Source organism: Schistosoma haematobium, chromosome 4 (assembly GCF_000699445.3).
Source record: "Schistosoma haematobium chromosome 4, whole genome shotgun sequence".
In the NCBI taxonomy this organism is placed as follows: Eukaryota; Metazoa; Platyhelminthes; class Trematoda; order Strigeidida; family Schistosomatidae; genus Schistosoma; species Schistosoma haematobium.
In genome coordinates, this window is record NC_067199.1 from 26951411 (window position 1) to 26971382 (window position 19972).

Here is a 19972-nt window from a genome sequence, read left to right on the forward strand (position 1 = left end):
TACAAATTGTGATTATTTGAAGAAATGAGGCTTCACTATATATACATTGAAGATGCCACAGGTATTTGGAGTTTGACAACACTTTAACCAGTAACACCTAATATGAATCGTACACACCAAGTGAAATCAAAAGACAGAACCGAGTAGGTTCGAAGATATACTTGATAGGCTATCAATATATCGAGGATCGTCTGATCTAATTTGGCTAGCGATTGGAGGGATTGTTGAGCACGGCGTTCCCACTCGTGATCTGGTGCGGATGCATGACCGAGCGCCTTCAGCTAGATGAGTCCACTAAAACTAATGTGGTTAGCATTCAATCCCGAAGACTTACAGAGCTATTGATTTTGAGGATTTATTTACCAGAACTATGTTATATATTAGCGCAATACATTTCGAACAATCTGATCACGCATATACTTGTTAAGAGCATTTATGTACCCTATTTCCAGTCTAGTTGACTTTTTATTTGTATATATAAATGCTCTTAACAAGTATATGTGTGCTCAGATTGTTTGAAGTGTATTGCGATAATATACCACATAGTTCTGATAATCTTCATCTTCTAATTACGTTATCGAAATTTATAAAAGGGACTAATTGTTTTAGATTTATTTACCGCTACCTTCTCTTCTACATTTAAATATACCTATGTTTTTACCACAAGGCATCTGTGACCCACTGCTACTAGATATAGAAGGTCGTTAAGCGAAATCTTCTATTCTTTCCAGAACCATTTGGTCCACCTGAGTGTTCACTGACTGAAATGCTTTAACGTTAAAGCATTTCACTATTTGTTCGGTACCGATCAAGTAGTGTCGGCTCCATCAGTAAATATTTCCAAGGAGTAGGTGGATGTTCACTGGAAAATGAGCTGCGAGGACTAGACCAGGTTTACCGATCTATTTTCTCTATTAGTGAGGACTACGACCAAAGATGTTGAAGATTTTCCTTTTTTCGAAAACTAGATGAGCCGCTTGGTGTTCAAGAACGTTTGATGCTTCGGGCGTGTACCTGTAGTTTACACTCTGGAACCGTCTTTTCAATCTAATATACACGGTTCCTGCTTGGAGGTATTGGTGATTCAATGCTTCTAGACACGGAAGCCTGTTAGGCGAAAGCTTATTTTTTCTGTCTACAACCATTTGAACCATTTAGATGACTTATCAAGGTCGTCTGGTATTTGAGCTATCCTTGCTCGATTGTTACGCCTAGCTTCCGTTTTGCAAAAGTCAGTCCAGCATCGGGTAATTTTACTGATCAAAAATAAATTCCGTCTGCAGTTCATGCACAATAGACACATGGTCACTAACATTTTTTACCTCGGTCAAAGGGCCACAAATTCCCAACTTTGGTATCTTGAGTAAAAATCCTAATCCTGGGCAAATTTAAGGTTTCCTCTGTCTCATTTTCTCAAAATTAACGCAAGTTCGGGATCTTCACTCGATTTACCGATAAGTCCCCTATTCTCAGAAGTCTCAAGGTGTTCACACGCATTAAGAAAATCCTATGAGATATTAATATGAAGAACTGCTCGCGGACGGGGTGTTTATCCATCGAGTCTTCATCACTAGTGAGGCTTGCTTAGATATATCTAACCTAGCCCCATGTTTTTGATTGATGTCGTTCCTCAAGTTAAAGTAAATGGCCAATACTACAGTTTCACTCGATGTATGGATCCATTAGTACTTAGTTACTACCTTAATCACATGCTAGAAAATAACTCACTCGATAAATTAGTGGACCATAGTTCACTCATATATTGTGGACCAACCGTATCAAAAATCGTATTCATTTTTCTTCTCAAGAAGTTGAATCAGTTTTAGTATATGCAGATAACTGTCAGATATGCATAGTTTCATTTTTCATAACAAACATGCTTCGATGAATGCTACATATTTCGACTAACTGTTTGTCAACTGGCTGATATTGTAGCGTCCATTAGGTTTACTGTCTGCTAGTGACTTAATCATTGGCATCTCTCCATACGAGATCGGAGCATTAATGCCACACTTGCGTGAGGGATAGCGATACTATTCAGATATCCAGACTAAACAATGTGGTGCACGTTTTTATTGCGGGGTCTAGTGGCTTTGAACCTAGTGATTGAACCATTAATGCACCTCTTATGTGATAATCCATATACCTTGTATTTTCATGGATTGGGTAGTCATTAGCAGCTGAGGTCAACGTTGTTTCAATTCAGTCTGGGCCTAACAAAAAAGACGAGAGCATAATAGTCAATGTGTATAGTAGAACAATTACATCTATCCTTAGGCTATTTTTATAAAGGCATTTTCACGAATACTTTCACCCGTAGTTTTTCGTATTAGCTGTAATGTCAGACAATTTTAGATCATTTGTATTTGTTTATATTTTAGATTTTGGTTAATTCGTCCAACGCTCGTATTTCTTTTGATTTTTAACCACAAAAATATTTGGGACTTCGGTTCTTAACTAACAACCAATCATCTGTTACATTATGAACTATTATGAGCTCAACATTGAGGTAAGTGACTCACAATGGGTGGATGTAGACAGAACTTCGGTCTCGATTTTCTGTAGAGCCTACTGAGTAGGGTTGTGCCATACGTTGACGATAATTTGCACTTATCATCCATTACGTCATGGTTGGTCACGTAAAAGCATCCTTCATTATCTGTTTAAGTTACATGTTACCTAAACATCTATTCAAACCGATAAGTGGGTAAGTTGGGAAGAATGGTGAGATCATAATTAGAGATATATAAAGGAGCTTAGTTTTGGTAAAACATAGGTTTCTGAGTGTACTGCACAACAGACCAACCAAATTATAGTAAGTGTCGATGTTGAACACCTCAACATAGCGGTGGGTTGATTGCCAGAAAATTTACCTATCTAGTTGGTTTCATATTCTAATCCTGCTACACTTACTTCAACTTGAGCTGCCGGGTGCCATTATTACTGCTAACAAGAAATGTGTAATTGCTGAGTACATAAAAGATAAACTTGGTGAGTGAACTTAGTTTTACTCCTTTTTACAAGTATATTTCACGATCGCTGTTAGTTTTATGTAAGCTTATTTCCCAACTAGTTTGGATAAGGACAAGCAATGTATTGAAATACTGATTTGAAAGAACTAAAGTCTCTTCTCATCAGTGCGATGAATCTAATTTTTATAGTTGCTGAGATAAATGTTAGTGTTGTTTTCCATACTTAAACGTAGTTCAACTGAAATATAAAGCTGTTTATTATGATAAGTATAAAATGTAAGCTCAAAGTCTGGAAGCCCAACCATATTAGCTTCTAACTGTAAAGATTTCGATGATTTAGAAATCAACTTCAAGAAATGACCTTTTGTAAACGTAAGTTGGAATGTGTATTTCGAGTATCTGCATTAACTTTTATAAGTGCTTTTGGATTAAGGTTGATAAAACCACGACTTTCCGATAAAATCTATCCATAGTTCTTTAATAATCAAATAAGATTTTGACTGTTTTAGGTAACTAATTATATACTGTCATCTATCTTTCAATGATTACATAAAGTTTTAGCATCGTTAGGTGAGTCAGTCATATTCAACGAAGAACCTGACGCATGCCTAGGTTCAAGTTACCATGTCACATTAACACAACGAGATAGAATTATCGGGATAAATCCAAGAGTGGTAGAGGTAGTCGTAGTAATTGTAGTATTAGAAAACGTTAGGTATAGAAAAGAGGAAAAAAAGTACAGGGAGATCTAGGGAATAATTGAAAACAAAGAACGAATGCACGTACGGTATTGCACACGATCATAAGTCATGCCACCGAAAGTCTCCAACAATAATCTTGCGGACCCCAACCAAGCAGTCTGCACCTACGTACATGGTTCAGATCATTTTTTTAAATGACTTCATGAATTGGTCCCTTAGGTAACATAACATAAACCTGAAGTCTTGAATTATTTGAAATCACGAGTTACTTTTCACAAACAAATTATCTAGTGATCTTACATTTTGAACCGACCTTGTGAGGGCTCAGATCATCATACTGAATTTAAAAATTTCGGTGAGAATGATGAATTATTTGTTGAAAAATCACAGTAAAGATACTAAGTTTATTTGGGATTTACCGACCGAATTGTCTGAGTGAAATATCTAATTAACCATTAAATACCGAGTACACAACACCGTAGTCTTCTCTAAAATACTACGTCTACAGTCTTAAAAAAGCGTCTCTGGATTAGAAATATTTCATCGCGTTCTCAATGCTCACTGGCGTGTAGTGAAAAAAATGTTGGATGTCTAATGGCTTTATGCGTCATCCCTGAAAGGGTCACGTAAGTTTTTACCTACTTCGGGGGAAAGGTATTAAATCTTGTCGTTTACATGATGTGGTTAAGTAGACTTGTGCCAAACAATTTATAATTTGTTGGATTTTTGATACATGCTACATACATATTAGTTATTCATTTCGTATCTGAGAAGTTTGTAAAAACAAAGTTTATGAGGAGAAATGACTTGGGGAAAATAATGTACAGTTTAAATAATCGCGAGTCGCTGTTATTAGAAATTCTAGGCACCTTGAAGTAGATTACACTTCCTTACTACCATAATTGAGGTGAAAAATTGAAAATAGATTACATGCTCAGAAGTATATTTTTGTAACTATTTAACTTCAAAATATTGGTTATTATGTGTTTACTAAATACCCTGTCAGCAGCGCTTATTATTATTATCATTATTATGGACCTGAGACATCGTGTCCTAAACATTCGAATTTTAGTTATTACCTGAGGGTAAAGCCTTAGGTCATCTACTTCTTAAGTATCCAGGCGTTGTCTTCAGCTCTCATTCAACATGCCTTAACTATTTAATCAGACAACCATTTCTACCATAGGACTGTACTTTTTCAACTGGCTAGTCCAATAACATGAGTTGTTGCTTATAGTGCGAATATTTCCAAACTGATATTTGTAATCACGTAGAAAAATGATGCTAGTTGAAAAGATATTTCTTCCTGATTTGTGGAGAGACATGTTTCGTGGTTAGATTTCTCACGATGACATTATTATTATTATTATTTGGACACATGAATATTGGTACAAGAGAGCGCCAATATATATGCGCCACACAGAACAATGAATATTCGAAGAGGAATACAAAGAAAGAAAAAAAAAGAAGCTAAGGAGCACAAAAAAAGAGAGGACAATAACGAAGAGATTGGTGTAAGGTAATGTGCTAGTAAACAGGGAACGCAAAGGTACAATCGGAAGAAATCTTTCAGGTAAGGGAGACACAACCACTTTTTATGAAGAAAGTAAAAGAAGGTTACAGCAGGATCGCCACTGGCTTCTATTCTGAGCCATATCTGATAACGTCTCTAGCCACTGTGTAGCACCATCTCTCGGACCCCAACCAGGGAGTCGTGAAGGACCGACACAAGCCAGTCCTTTGCAGCTTTCTTTCATACCACGACACCATGTCATGCACTGACCACCTCTCCGCTTCTTCCAACCAGTCCCAGAGTCGGCAAATAATGCACGACGTGGAATTCTCTGGGACGACATTCGTAGAACATGTCCAAGCCACCGAAGTCGGTGTTTCAAGATGGTGACACCAATTGAATTATCATCTCTGTGCCCGAACACACGATGCTGAACCTCTGCATTACTGACATGGTGTTGCCACTGAATGTCAGCAATCCTTCGGAGACAGCGATGATCGAACACAGAAAGTCGTCTAACGTCCTCAACTCGGAGAGGCCAGGTTTCACAAGCATAGAGCAGAACTGCTCTCACCGACGCGTTGTAGATCCGATCTGTTACAGCCAGACTAACATCACGAAGACGCCAAAGATGACCCAGATTGGCATAAGCCACTGTGGCTTTCACTATACGTGAATCGATCTCATCACTCATGCCACCACCGGCATTTATGCAGCTACCTAGATACACAAACTACTCGACTACTTCTATCTGCTCACCACCCAGGGTGAGTACAGGATTAGAATCCTGCCAGTCTTGTAGAAGTAGTTTGCACTTCGAAGGTGAAAAGCACATACCATACGTACGGACACTGATTGCCAACTGATTAAGTGCGGATTGCATGCCTTGGGCATTATCGCACAGTAAGACAATATCGTCCGCATACTCAAGGTCGAGAGGTCTTTCTCCAGGCAACAGATCCACACCGCCATTACTTACATTCATCAGAGCTGTTTCCAGAATGTCATCGATGGCAAAGTTGAAGAGGAATGGTGAGATTGGGCAACCCTGCCTAACCCCACTACTCGAATGGAACGATGGAGAGAGATGGTTGTATGCCCTCACTCTGCCTGAGGTGTTTGTGTATAGGGCTTTTAGGATGTTAATAAACTTCTCAGGCACACCCTTCTTCAATAGACAATCCCAGAGAACAGTCCTATCCAACGAATCGAAGGCAGCCCTGATGTCAAGAAACACCACGATTGTTGACCTTTGATAAGTGTGACGGTGTTCTAACATTTGGCGGAGGGTGAAGATATGATCAATACATCCTCGACCAGAACTAAACCCAGCCTGCTCCTCGCGAGTCAGTCTTTCTCGAGTTTTGAACAACCTACGAAGTATGACGGAAGCCAATAGCTTGGACGCAATCGGAAGTAGACTTATCCCCCGATAGTTGTTGCAGGAACGACGTGAACCCTTTTTAAAGATAGGGACAACTATCGACTCATTCCATGACGTTGGTACACTCTCTAGTTCCCAAACCTTGGTAAACAACGTCGTCAATTCCTTAGTCAAAAAGTCACCACCATCTTTAAAAAGAGCCGGAGGTAAGTCATCTGGGCCAGGTGATTTGTAACGCTTCAAGAGTTGGAGTTCCTTGCGGACTTCCTCCTCGTTTGGTGGATCAGTCGTCACCGGCCATGGAGGGCAGGACATTCTGACCGATGTTGCCGGAGCAGCAGGCCAGTTGAACTGCCCTTCGAAAAATTCTGCCCATCGTCCAAGACGTCGATGGATGTTAGTGATTGGCATCCCATCATCCTCGCAGATTGTTTCACTCACACCAGACTTCTTGCTGCCAGTGGCTCGGATGAGCTGGAAGAGCTTCCGGTAGTTGCCAGATGCAGCTGCTGCTTCCAGCTCATTAGCACGCTTCGACCACCAGGCTTCTCGGTCCTTACGCAAGCTTTGCCCAATTTCCTTACGTAACTTCCTTCGTTTATGGTCAAACTCACGGTCACCCGGAGTAGACCGACGAGCTTCAATGAGTTGTAAGGAACCAGAAGAAACCCAGTGCTTAAAAGCGGGACGTTTCGCAAACCCACAACTGACTGTTCCCGCCATTTTCATGGCGTCATGCAATTGCAACCAATGCTCATCTATACTTTTCGGTGGAGTAGTAGCTAGCCTAGAGGCTAGCTCGGTTCGATACTTACTTGCAACAGAAGTTGCAACCAGCTTGCTAACATCAATCTTTTGGTGGTGGTCACTTCGTTGTCCACTGAAAAGTGAGGCAAGATTGGCGCAGACCAAGGCATGGTCAGAGTCCAGATAGGTACTCCAAAAGGAGCGGCAGTCTTTTACACAACCACGCCGGCGGTAGCTGATCGCGATGTGATCAATCTGAGTCCAGGCTTGGGATGCAGAGGGAGGACGCCAGGTGGCACATCGGCGATGACTGTGCCGAAAGTTAGTGCTAGCCAGAAACAGGTTGTGGTCTGTGCACAGTTGCAGTAGACGGTCCCCGTTATCTGACCTACGACCAACGAGTCCCCATCGGCCACCTAAACGACTCTCTTCTGTGCCTAGACGCCCGACCTGAGCATTCAAGTCTCCGGCTAGTACTACAATATCTGTCGAACGCACTTTCTGGCTAAGAACAGTTAACTGGTGGTAAAACTCATCCTTGATTGCATCCGGGCTGCAATCTGTCGGGGCATAGGCGGAGATGACGAAAAGACATCGTTTCTCACGCCGATTTCTTCTCACTTTGATGGAACTTTCTAATCTAACAGCACATAACCGACTGTTAATGGGGATCCAATCGACTAGTGCTGCCTCAGCTCTAGCGCTTAGTGCGACACCAACGCCAGCAAGACCAGACGAAGATGCCACAGGGTCCCCGGATAAGCGCACGTAAAACAAGCTTTTCGAAGCGACAGATGGAGAGCGAATTTGTAGTACTTCGCCAGAGTCTTGAATACGGGTCTCGGATAGACAACAAACATCGATATTAAGACTTTCCAAAGACATAGCCAGCCCTATCTGTTGTCCGACCTGCATAAATGTGCGAACGTTGAAGGCAGCCAGTTTGAATGGTGCACGTGGTTTCAGAAAAACTGCTTCAGTCCTCGTATTCGGTGGTAACATACAATTTTCGACCGGACAGTGACTCGAGGACGTTTAGATACAGTCGGATTTCCACCAAAGACGAGCCGCTGTATAAGTATAAAAGAGGGTGAATAATGTGGATAATAATAATAATAATAATAATAATGACAATAATAGTAATGATAATTATTTGAATCGATTGATTGTTTTTCGGAGCGAGAAAAGTAGTTGCCATAGACATAGAGTTCATCGTTTGTGTGTGGGCTGTGATACTGCCCGGGTACCCAAACCGAAGCAGGTGGTTATCTTAGGGGGCCACTCCCCGAGCCTTTGACCTAAAGGTCTAACCCACAAGGCAGTGGAGCATCGTAAGGAGATGCAATCCCATGGTAGCCGGTGACCAACGAGTGGTTCATACGCCATTTGTTCCCGCAGGATACTGGAGCTCATGTGCACCATTGGTTTGTGATCCGGTTGAAGCGCCGGACATTCGCCTTTCGTCCTCTCATTTTCGTAAACAACACCCCCGCCACGAGAAGGACATCCCTGGCAGAGGCTGTATACGCGCGGCCGTGTGAGAGTATTTCGAGAGGGAGAGCGAACTCACCCCACTCTCGGCCGTACCAGGGCATTCGGGGGCGATGACATACTTAGAAATCGATCACAGTTGTCCCGATATAATTATTTCTTATTCGAATTTAGGACTGATTTTTCATCTCCCGTTCTTCTTGTTCATCGTGATATCGTTCTCATGTAGTTGGTTTCCTACTTGTATTATTTATTTGGACACATAGATATTGGTACAAGGGGGCACCACATACATATGCGCCACACAAATCTCATTCGATTAGTGTGAGGGCTGTGATACTGCCCGGGTACCCAAACTTGTGCTGTTTAGTGTTATGAAAACCTATACTGGGTTCTACAATGGAGGCATACTTCTAGCTAGGTAATTTGCCCCGGTTTTTTTAAATTACGTATCATTCAGTTAACTGTTAGTAATATTTCGGATTCTTTTTATACATAACGGCTTGCTCTCAGTTCTAAATATGTTGCGCTAACTTCCACTACCCAGGTGGCTACAAGGTCGGTAGTAACGGCTGAGATATATGCACTTTAATGTTAAACCTATATCCTGATTTTAAAAATTATTTTGTTTCCTATTCTATGGATTCATTATTTTAGAATCATATTTTCTGTACCTGAATTTTTTGCTGCCACTGATGCTACTACTATCATTGCTTCTACTACTTTAATATTCCGTTATGCTGATGTGATGTGGGAAATTAGACTGATGCACATTTTTGTCAGTTTCTGTGTTGATTACGTGCATGCGTTTGTGCTGGATCTAATTAAATACATCAACTTCAAACCATACAAACTTTAGGATCGTAATAAAAAGAATAAAAAGATCATACCACTCGATGGCTATCTGAAAAATAAGGTTCACAGTGTCATCTCATTGTCTCATCGAGTAGACTTTTCAATCAACGGGACATTGGTCCCATAAGGAAACCCCTTTTTTAAGCTTGAGCGTCTGTGAATTGTCGCATACCTAACTTTATATATCGTATTTCTTAATGTCAGATTGTTTTACATAAAGTAGTCTTACTATAACATTTTATTCTAGCCCTTTTACAGATTTGGTGGATTCCTCAAGCATAGGAAAGGTTGTTTACGATGGCAGTGAGTTGGCTGTTTTGAGCTCGTTGTTTGATAAAACTTCTAAGTATGGGCATGCAAAGTTAAAAATATTCATTCGGAATCTCAATTTACCCCCATCACATCCCATACGTAAAAGTCTTTGGTCACAGCTTTTATCCACCAAATATTCCATTAATTTACAGGTTAGTGCTCCAGTGTTCTCTTGTAAAGTTCATCTTCAAATATTTGTTTGTCTCCTAAATTCTCTCTTCACTTTACTTTATAATCGGTCGTTTTTAAAGGCTATTATAAATCATAAAGGAGGCCATAGTTTCACTTTTTTCTCGTAAATGGTTTAATATCCAATCTCCAACAGTGTTTTAACTTGGGAACCCGGTTTGTAATTATTATTTTTTCTGGGTGTATCTTACTTTTTTTGTCGTAACGTCATTTATACGTACACTGACTGAATTATAGTTTGTCTAGATTTTCGTGCCTCACTTTTGCAATGCGAACTTTATGCTTTCACCACACACTGACAATGATGCCCATGTATCGATAACCGAACACCTGCAAGTTCCATATTTCCTTTTTAAGTGCTTAAATTTGATAGTTATAGGGAGGACTGTTGCACGACATGATCATTTTGTAGATAGTTAGATACTTCACCAGTGTTACATGTAGTGTAAACGAGCAGATACAATTTAAACCAACTAGACTGCGTATTAAGTAAAATAATCTACTGACCTAACCATTTCATTAAATTTTCAAAATAGGTATAGGCACAAATCATTCCACTGCATAAGTCCACATAGAGTGGCTTGAATTGAATAACACAAGTTTTGTGAGACTCTCAAATATGGACACTACCATACAATTGTTCCTTCCATCACTGCAGATACTCGTCATTAGTCAACTTTGACTAATGCACATACGTTCCAATTCGATAATACTAGCCTGCTTTTACGAAACCACAAATCCTATCCCGTAGTGTGACTATGGGAATCGTTTGTCACATCAATTTTCTGGTCATCATTTTTATCATATGAAAGTATTTATACAGCAATTGATCAAAACAACAGTTTGTATTATCACATGATATAACATAAACACTTGAAGTACGTTATCTAAATCTTTTAAAGGATGGTACACTTGTATTGCTTAACACTGTATGGTCATCATTATCATTACCTATTCTGGTAATTAATTTTCTGAATACTTGGATAGATACGAGCTTTTCTCACGGGATGTCAGACAAACCGACTGTTCATTTTCGACGTAATAACGACAATTAATGATAGTCAATTAGTCATAACCAACATGGAGCTTGTGACAAATATGTGCTATCCCAAGTTGCTTTACCACTTTGAAATGACAGAATAAAATCAACAAGATAAGTAGCATAATTGTGGACGATTTTGAACCATATCATCTAGTCTATAGCTACTGATCACGTTTATCACAAGGACCCCGACCATTTAGTCCAAATATGCTAGCATAGCTCAGACCCCCGACCGAAGCTGCTACCTTGACGCGGTGGTCGGGCTTGCCTATCATGATGACCCAGCCGAGCTATATTGGCTGGAACATATGTTCCTGTAGGTTCTACCATGCCAGGCAGGTCGATTGGAGAACGGTAAGACTAAAAGCAGCAACTCAAGGTCTGAGGGCGAAGTCGTACTGCTGACTGTAGAGGGGTGTGACAGCAGTAAGGTGTTTCCCTCGGACAACCAGCATCTGCAACGATGCTGCCTTCCCATAAGGAGGGGTGGAGTTAGAAAAGGTCGACCCTAAAAATGTCACACCTCATCTTACCTCACGGATTTCGGTCTCCGGCGGTAAGGCCCTTTGAAGAACGGAGCTAACACATTAAAAACCTTCCACGAAAAGGCTGTACGCAACCGGCCTCAAGCAGTTGTCCGCTGGGCTCTGCGGTCACGCTCCCAGGTCGTTAAGACCAACACTAGTCCAATTTCCTTTTCAGGTTCCTCAAGAAATACCCTTCCACAGTGTTGGCAGCCGGGAAGTGATATCAGCCCTCATACCCGTAACAGCACACGAGACCAAGTTGGTCACATTCAAATCCTTCCTACACCTCCTAATACCTCTCTTATCTCCATGACTAACCCTCCTCACATTTCTTTATCACCTCGCACCGCTAGGTCAAACGATTCGAGTACGCGGAACGCTATTCCTGCTCTCCTGAAACCACACTCTAAACTATACGTAGGAGCTTTCAACGTTCGAACACTGCCAAATAGGACAGCAGGCTTCCTTAGCTAGGACTTTAGAATCCCGCGCCATCGGTGTGTGCTGCGTCTCCGAAACGCGCATACAGGATCCAAGTAGCGTCATTCATCTGACCTCATCATGTCAAAATAAAGAACCGACTCGATTCACACTCCGTGTATCTGGAAGCCCTGATTCTGCTTCCCGTGGCCTCGCCGGCGTAGGTATAGCATTGAGTCCTAGGGCAGGACTAGCTCTCTTAGAGTGGATCCCAGTAGACAGTCGTTTGTGCGCTGTCCGACTGAACGGAACAGTAAGGGTCCGAAAAGATAGGGACACTCGTCGTTGCCTCTTCGTAGTCTCTGCCTATTCTCCCACTGACTGCAGCGCAGATGATGTAAAAGATGAGTTTTACAGAAAGCTCTCCGACCTTCTCCGAAAAGCTAGGCGCTCTGATGTAGTAATAGTGGCCGGTGACTTTAATGCTCAAGTAGGTAAACTAAGCGAAAGGGAAAGACACCTGGCTGGATCTTATAGCATCGTGGCTCAAAGAACAGATAATGGCGACCGTCTGTTGCAGCTATGCTCAGATAACCGCCTCTTTCTTGCAAATACTAACTTTAAGCATAAGGAAAAACATCTTTTAGCATGGCGACCCCCTAATTCGTCCCAACGTTGGACCCAAATAGATCACATCGCTATCAACCACCGATGGAAGGGCTCGATAGAAGACTGTCGCTCATTCTGGAGCACATGCTTAGATTCAGATCATGCTCTAGTACGAGCGCGTATCTGTCTGCGTCTTACTGGACGTAGGAAAAACGCTGCAAGTAAACCTCTTAGGGCCCTACTTAATGATAGTCAAGCTAAGAGTATATTTCAGGAACAACTAGGAAAACAGTTAGGCAGCCATGTGTGTGATGCCTACCCCGAGGCAGCATGGAATGACATCCGAAAAGCTATGGAAATAGCAATGATATCTGCTAGTACGATAACCCATAAAGTTAGGGAGCAACACAGGATCTCAGCAGCATCTATTGCACTGATAGATGCTCGGAAACTCATTCCACCTGACTCTGAACATAATGAAGAGCGGAGTCAGCTTAAGCACAAGCTGACAAGAAGTCTACGCAATGATCGTGAACAGTGGTGGGTAGCGAAAGCAAGAGAGGTGGAAAAGGCAGCGGCAATAGGTAATAGCAGACAATTGTTCAGACTTGAATCGACCACTGCATCTGTGTGCTAATGTGGTGTGGCAACTCGAACTGATGTACGTACGTACAAAGTTCTACGTTGTTACTGACTGACTGATAGCTCAGATCGACAGCCAATGTACACATGAACTGATGCCATATCATCGTTTGGCCGCTTCAAACTTTCTTCCAACATACTCCTACACCAGCAATCATTGCCTATCAAGGTAGGGGATGATTAGGCATACATAATATGTGTTCTGTCCACCTCAGTCTATGAGCATTTACAATTTTACCAACTGACTTGCTATCTTTACTTGGTGTCCTGCGTCTAACTTGAACATTGCTCACTCCGTCGTTCCACGATATGTGACCAATTGGCAGTATTATTTAAGTGAATATAGTACTTCTAGTTTTTTTTAACATGATCAGAGAATTATAACAAGAAGTTTATTATATAGCCGAGTGTTTTGTTACTCTATTATCCTCAGTTCATCTAAGTAGTTACACATTTCCTTTAATAGAGTGCAATCCATCTATTATAGTTCTTTACCCTTATTTTAATAATGAAATATAATCTAAAGTCTGCTTAATAAAAAATATTTCATATATCAGTCATGTGTTTCAATTAGGAGTAAAATCAAATGTTTCTCCCAATCAGCTTTTTTTAATTCTGTATATATATTAAGTGACACTCATTTCAATAGATCTTGTGTAACTATGGATCAATTTACGTTGACATATCTTAACAGTACAATGGTGGTTTACAAACATTCATAATGAGAGGGGATTAGAATGAAGTTCTATCGGAATAAAGTAATGAATATGCCACCACCATTTTCTCCTTATAATAATTATTTGTTTATCGATATACATCTTTGTGTATTCATAACTTTCATGTTGTTGATTTTACTTAGATTTCCGACTCAAGCATCCATAGTAATGATATTTTAACAACCAGTGTTACAAACATTGATGGTTCATCATTATTGGCTGGTTACGAGTTTTCCAATCAAATGTTATTGCCAACTTTTTTCTTAAATACACTTGGTCAAAATTGTTTACGGACAATATTACATAATATTTTTATTGACCGCCCGGAACTTGTTTATGCTCCACAACTATGGCCGTTGACAGCATTATTTCTACACTATATGCCTATTACAGTTGTACGTAAATGTATACTCACTTTATTGGATCAACCTGGTATTTTAATTCAAACAAAATCTGATTGGAAAGAACATTGTTTATCATTAGAAGAGTTGGCCTATTTATGTAATCTTTTACGAAGAGATAGTCAGAAACGTACCATATTGATGACTTCCAAATCAAATGAGAAAAATGTTAGTGCCACCTGTAAAGAAGATGAAAGACGACTTCAGTTGGCCCGTTGGTGTTTATTACTGTGGAAGTTACCTTTCGAACATCTTGTTTGTTTAATTGATAGCTTTTTGTTAGAAGGACCGAAAGTGTTCTATCGTGCTGGTTTAGTTGTAAGTTTTTCATATCACTGATTTTATATTATCTGTAATCACTGTACAATACATCTGTCCAAAAGAGTATAATGCGTTTTCTGTTTTTAGATATGATAAAAGCTAGCTCGTTCATCCAGCGTTAACAACAGTTATTAAACACCTTATTATAGTCTACGGTTCACTAAAAGGTTCTTTCTTAAAATTATGTAGACACATTATTATGATTTGTTTCTCAAACTCACTTAGTGTTACATTCTTCTTCTTCGGCTTCCATCTACCTTAGTAACTAACCACTTCCTTAAAAGTTAAAAAAAATTGACTATCGTTTTCCCCCTTATTCATATAAACTGCAGTTCAGTACATGAGGCTTTAGGTCTTCGTTAAGTTATATTTGTTAGTTTTAGACTCAAGTCTTATGTCAGTTAGGAATCATCAACAAGACACATGTACAGTATGAAATGAACTGATAATCGCTGTAAGACTTGAACCCACCGCACTCAGTTTCACGGTTTGAAACATCACCACTAAGACATTCTAACTGTAACTGACTTCCTGAAGAATTATTATATTTACGTTGATTAGTCACTTGATCATAATGTCATGCTTGTCTAATACTTACTATTCAAGTCCTGTGCTTTACAGTACACTGAAAACGAGTGGCAAATAATATGTAGTCAAACAGATTTATTAAAAGTGCACACTATTGATTTGGAAAGCAATTTTTTACAAAGGTAATCTACTGTCGAAAACTTACCACTAAGTGTGAAATCACAATTTATGAGCTGTGTCAACACTGTGGCAAAAATTAGAGTGAAAAAATTAGGGATAGAATTATTGAATTCGCTTGAATATCAAAAAACCAGAAATTAAGTTCCCTATTGACCGAAACAATTTTTCCAATGTGAACTTGAATATAATTTAATTAGAGGCTTTATCGCTTGCCAATAAATTCTGTGACTATGGATATAAAATTAATTAACTAAATACGGACCTGCAGTCTGAGAAATTATTTTCATAAACAACATATTTGGTCCCAACCTTATTCGAGGAACTTACTAGACTTCAGAACACGTTGGTTGACTGATAGCTGGCAATAATGCAAAAATGGTAAATAAATCTCCACATACCAAACAATATCAAGATGCTTTGTGTAAGCTTAGAAAAGATAACACTGATCATAAGCAAGCCAGGCAAAGTAGAAGGACTAGTTCTTATTTTAAAAAAGGCAGATAGCACCAATCAAAGAATTCATTTTCGAATTGTCCGACCATATTTCAAAAACTCAGAGGCGTTAACGTTATGAATGTAACATCAGAGAAACTACTGACTAATTCGCTTCAGAAATGTTGATTATGAAAGATGAACTTTCCTAATAAAAGTCATTAAGTTGTCATGTCAATGTTTCAGAGAGTGTGATGATGTTTTCCTCGCATAACTTTAATTGAAGTCAAATAATAAGCGGTTGTTTATTGGTAACCGACTTGTGCGGTAAGTAAAGTTTTGAAGGTTATAATACGATTTAGTTTTTCTACAAAGCAGGTTATTCGTTAATAAACCCATTATGGAAGTTCAGTACTAATCGCAATCTTAACCACTTTATAATCTTGATTTTTAAAATTACCTTAGTGTTGAATCGTTTCTAAAGAAATTATGTTCTTGTGCAAAGCACATTAATTGTGTTCCTTTTTTTGCAATCTATCGTTTAGATTCTTAAAGCCTCCTTAAGTGGAAAGTATTCAAAGATTAGCAGTGAAACCAATGGAATCGGGAGGAATGTTGGTGATTATTCTCATGGGTTTGTGTATGATGAAGAAATATTCAAACATATCCCATTGACACCATCAAAGCTAATGAGAAAAATGTTCTCACTGCGTGGTGTGAGTCGGATGAAAATTTCTCAGGCAATCAAAAGTGTTCAGTCTCTCCAAGGTAATTTTTGCTCACCTAACAATTTGTAAAATATTCATGATATTTTAAGCATATTTGCTTTTCTACACCAAGAGTTTTCTCCTTAAATAATGTCTTTACTATTAAACCGAACACTATGATTACACAGTAAAGTGAAGTTGTTCACATGATAACTGGAAACAATCAATGATCAATCTAGTCTTTATAAGTGTCCTTAAAACAGAAGATAAACATTATGATAGTGGTAGTTTATTGCTCAGTAAGTTGTAGGAATATCGAAAGTTATTTGTTTTCGTCTCTAATTTTGTAAATGCGAAACCATATTTTTTAAAAATGGATTTATGGGGAACTAATAGTCCAACAGTGCGATAAACTGCCCATTAAAATTAATTAAACCAAATATTAATAAGAATTAAAAATGTACAGTAAAAAGTGTATTTGCGGTGATCGTATTTTCTCTCAACCTGTTATTGCATACTTCTCAGTTTTACCTCGAGATATCGATTGAAATATTCTTGTTGTACTTAGGAAGAATATTACTATATATTATCAACTGCACATTGAAACATTTTTCTTTAATGAGAATAAATCGATTATTATTCTTAGCTCAACTAATTATATGTATAACTAAAGTCTTAATTCAATTACTTTTAACTTTCTTTTCTTTAATGAAAGTGAATTTTGATGTTGACAAACAGCTAATTCAACCATGTAATAAAAGCGGAAAGAATACATTCGCTGCTTACTTACTTGGTGGTGACGCTGAAAAACAAATTCATCCGTCTGAATGTGTATCGAGTAATGAATTAGCTTCAATTATCACATCGATTGATGATCGCAAATATTCCTGTTTATTCAAACCGTATCGAGTATTTTCATCTAATGTAGATGGTAATAGCCTGCGTACATTTTATGCTAAGGCAGCAGAGACAGAAAATCCTGCAACAATTCTATTGGTACGTAGTTTGTCAAGGAATAGTATTATTGGAGCTTTTTGTTCAGATAGATGGCAACCTCGTGTTGAATCTGTTTACTATGGAAATGGTTTATGCTTTCTATTTCGCATTAAACCTGGTCCATTTGTTATATATAGGTGGATCGGATCAAGTTCTGATGATGAAAAGATTATACATTCCATACAACACCAACGTTTTCAACGAGCTTCAAATAATGGTATAGAAATTGGTGGCAGTATAAGTAAGGGACCTCCAGGTTTAAGCTTGGATAGTTGTCTCACAACGGCTTCAAGTGGTCCAACTCTAACTTTTTCTAATCCTTGCTTGATTACTGATCCAGCTGATTTAACACAAACAGTTCAGTGTGAAAATGGACAAATTGGTTGTATGTTCACTGTTGGATTGGTCGAACTAATTGGTTTTCATGATCTCTAAACCGTTTGAAATTGCATAAATTATTGGATTTATCTTCAAATCATCTTATGATATTTTTTTAAAATAAAATTTTTCTTGATCTGTTTATTTATTACATCATTAGCCTGTTTTATATATGCGTGTATGAGAGAGATATTTATAATTCTTTTTTTTGTTTTTCCTATTTGTTTATTATCGGTCTTTGTATAACATATATTTATGTAGTTGTAGACAAATACATTTGGGCAACTAACTACCTATTTAACTATGATCTGTGTTAAATGAAAACATTCCTATGCGAAAAATACACAACACAAATGATAATGATTATGTATATTCATTTCTTTAATTTTCTATTACTACTTCTGCTACTACTATTACTATTACTACCGCTAATATTCTCATTAAAACCTAAATGATGTGCAATTTATTGTCTTTTTATTGTCAATCCTGTGCAAAACTCATTTATTTTATTATTTGTTTGTTTTTCTCTAGTCATATTCTCTTGCTCAATCATACCAATACTTATTTACTTGTTAATATTTATTCAAACTAAGAAAAATAACTGATTTATTTACTACTTAATAGAAATTTATTTTATTTGGAGTTTTGCAAACTTCTGTTTCTCAGTCATTAAAAATGAATAAATACATATATGTTTATTTTTAATACATCTTTTCATATTCTTTAGTTGCTTTAATTAACGAATGAATGGCTGTTTTGGTATGTAGCTTTATAATTAACTCATGATCATATTTCAGTTATTGTTGTAAAATTGCTTACATCATATGGTCATATTTTCTTGCGGGTTCATCTGGATTTCTATTTATATAGAATAGATAGGCTGTGGTTAGCACTGGAATTCAGGGTGCGCATCCCGTTCTATTTCGGACTTATCGGCTGGTTATACTTGCACCCCAATGTTGAAATTCATGTGGGGACTCGGACATTGTACCTTACTCTTTAAACGCACTGAGAGACAATCAGCACTGTATTCACACATATCAACAAAGACTGGTTAAAATCCAGTCAACAATATCAACAGCGGGATAAACCAAGCCTTTTCTAATAATAAAAATATCATACCCGTCGAACAAGATAGAAGCCAACCAGATTCAGTAGCCCAGAGGATAACGGGTTAGAAGTTTAAAACGGTAGGTATTGGGTTTGAGTCATGGTTTGAACATCACTGAGATACAGGGACATCCGGTTGAAGAGTCCCAAGTAGGGCGATACGTGGATCTTAGGTTCTGCCGCTAGCTACACTTCATCTATTTTGCATAAAGTTCGCGACATTTTGGCTATACACAGTCCGCACAGGATGCGTATATGTCAACAAAGACTGATCAAAATTCAGTCAGGAATATCGACAACGGGATAATGCTGCTTAAAATCGATAAAAACAATGGTTTCAAAATGGAAATCTACTGTGAACTTGAAATCATAAAAGCTAACACACAACGACTCTTCAGAGTTGGAAATTCGCGCACTGATATGTGATAGAGAAGACAGGACTTCAAGGAAAGGCGCCATATTCCGGACAGAATTTAGAAATTGAGATTAAGAACTGTCTTTGTAGTCACTCAATAGCCTTGGGCCACAACAAAATGAGCAAACCAAAAATGACAACAGTCAGTCATAACAAAAAAGTTATTACGGAAACATGAATTAGGAAATTCCCATCGAGCTTATTCATCAATTGAAGAAGGAAATAACATGTAATAAAAAAATAGATAACTTGAACTGTTCTCGGCAAATTCAAACTATCTAATAGTAATATAGATTCCTGACTAGTTTATAAGTAATTCCTATCTACGATTATATACATCTGAATAATGTTGAAAGAGTGAGCGAGAAATAAAACAATGAGCAA

The 19972-nt window shown here is 38.5% G+C and overlaps 1 protein-coding gene across 2 annotated transcripts; it reads left to right on the forward strand.

Annotated features, from left to right (window-relative positions):
• Window positions 1-859: 859 nt before the first annotated feature.
• MS3_00007772 (uncharacterized protein) lies at window positions 860-18768 on the forward strand. 2 transcript variants are annotated; one of them, XM_051216105.1, is made up of 6 exons: window positions 860-1247; window positions 2382-2991; window positions 9911-10127; window positions 14264-14839; window positions 16528-16750; window positions 17405-18768. In XM_051216105.1, exons 4-6 carry the CDS (start codon window positions 14363-14365, stop codon window positions 18118-18120), a joined length of 1416 nt encoding a protein of 471 aa, XP_051066659.1. In that variant the 5' UTR covers window positions 860-1247; window positions 2382-2991; window positions 9911-10127; window positions 14264-14362; the 3' UTR covers window positions 18121-18768. The 2 variants fall into 2 exon arrangements, with proteins under 2 accessions (XP_051066659.1, XP_051066658.1); XM_051216104.1 differs by having other exon boundaries at window positions 860-1231; window positions 2382-2509.
• Window positions 18769-19972: the final 1204 nt, after the last annotated feature.

Excerpts from the sequence above, each read along its gene's own strand:
- MS3_00007772 (XM_051216104.1), top strand. Across the intron at positions 10,128-14,263 it reads AATATTCCATTAATTTACAG|ATTTCCGACTCAAGCATCCA; the intron begins GTTAGTGCTCCA and ends GATTTTACTTAG. Across the intron at positions 14,840-16,527 it reads TCTATCGTGCTGGTTTAGTT|ATTCTTAAAGCCTCCTTAAG; the intron begins GTAAGTTTTTCA and ends TCTATCGTTTAG.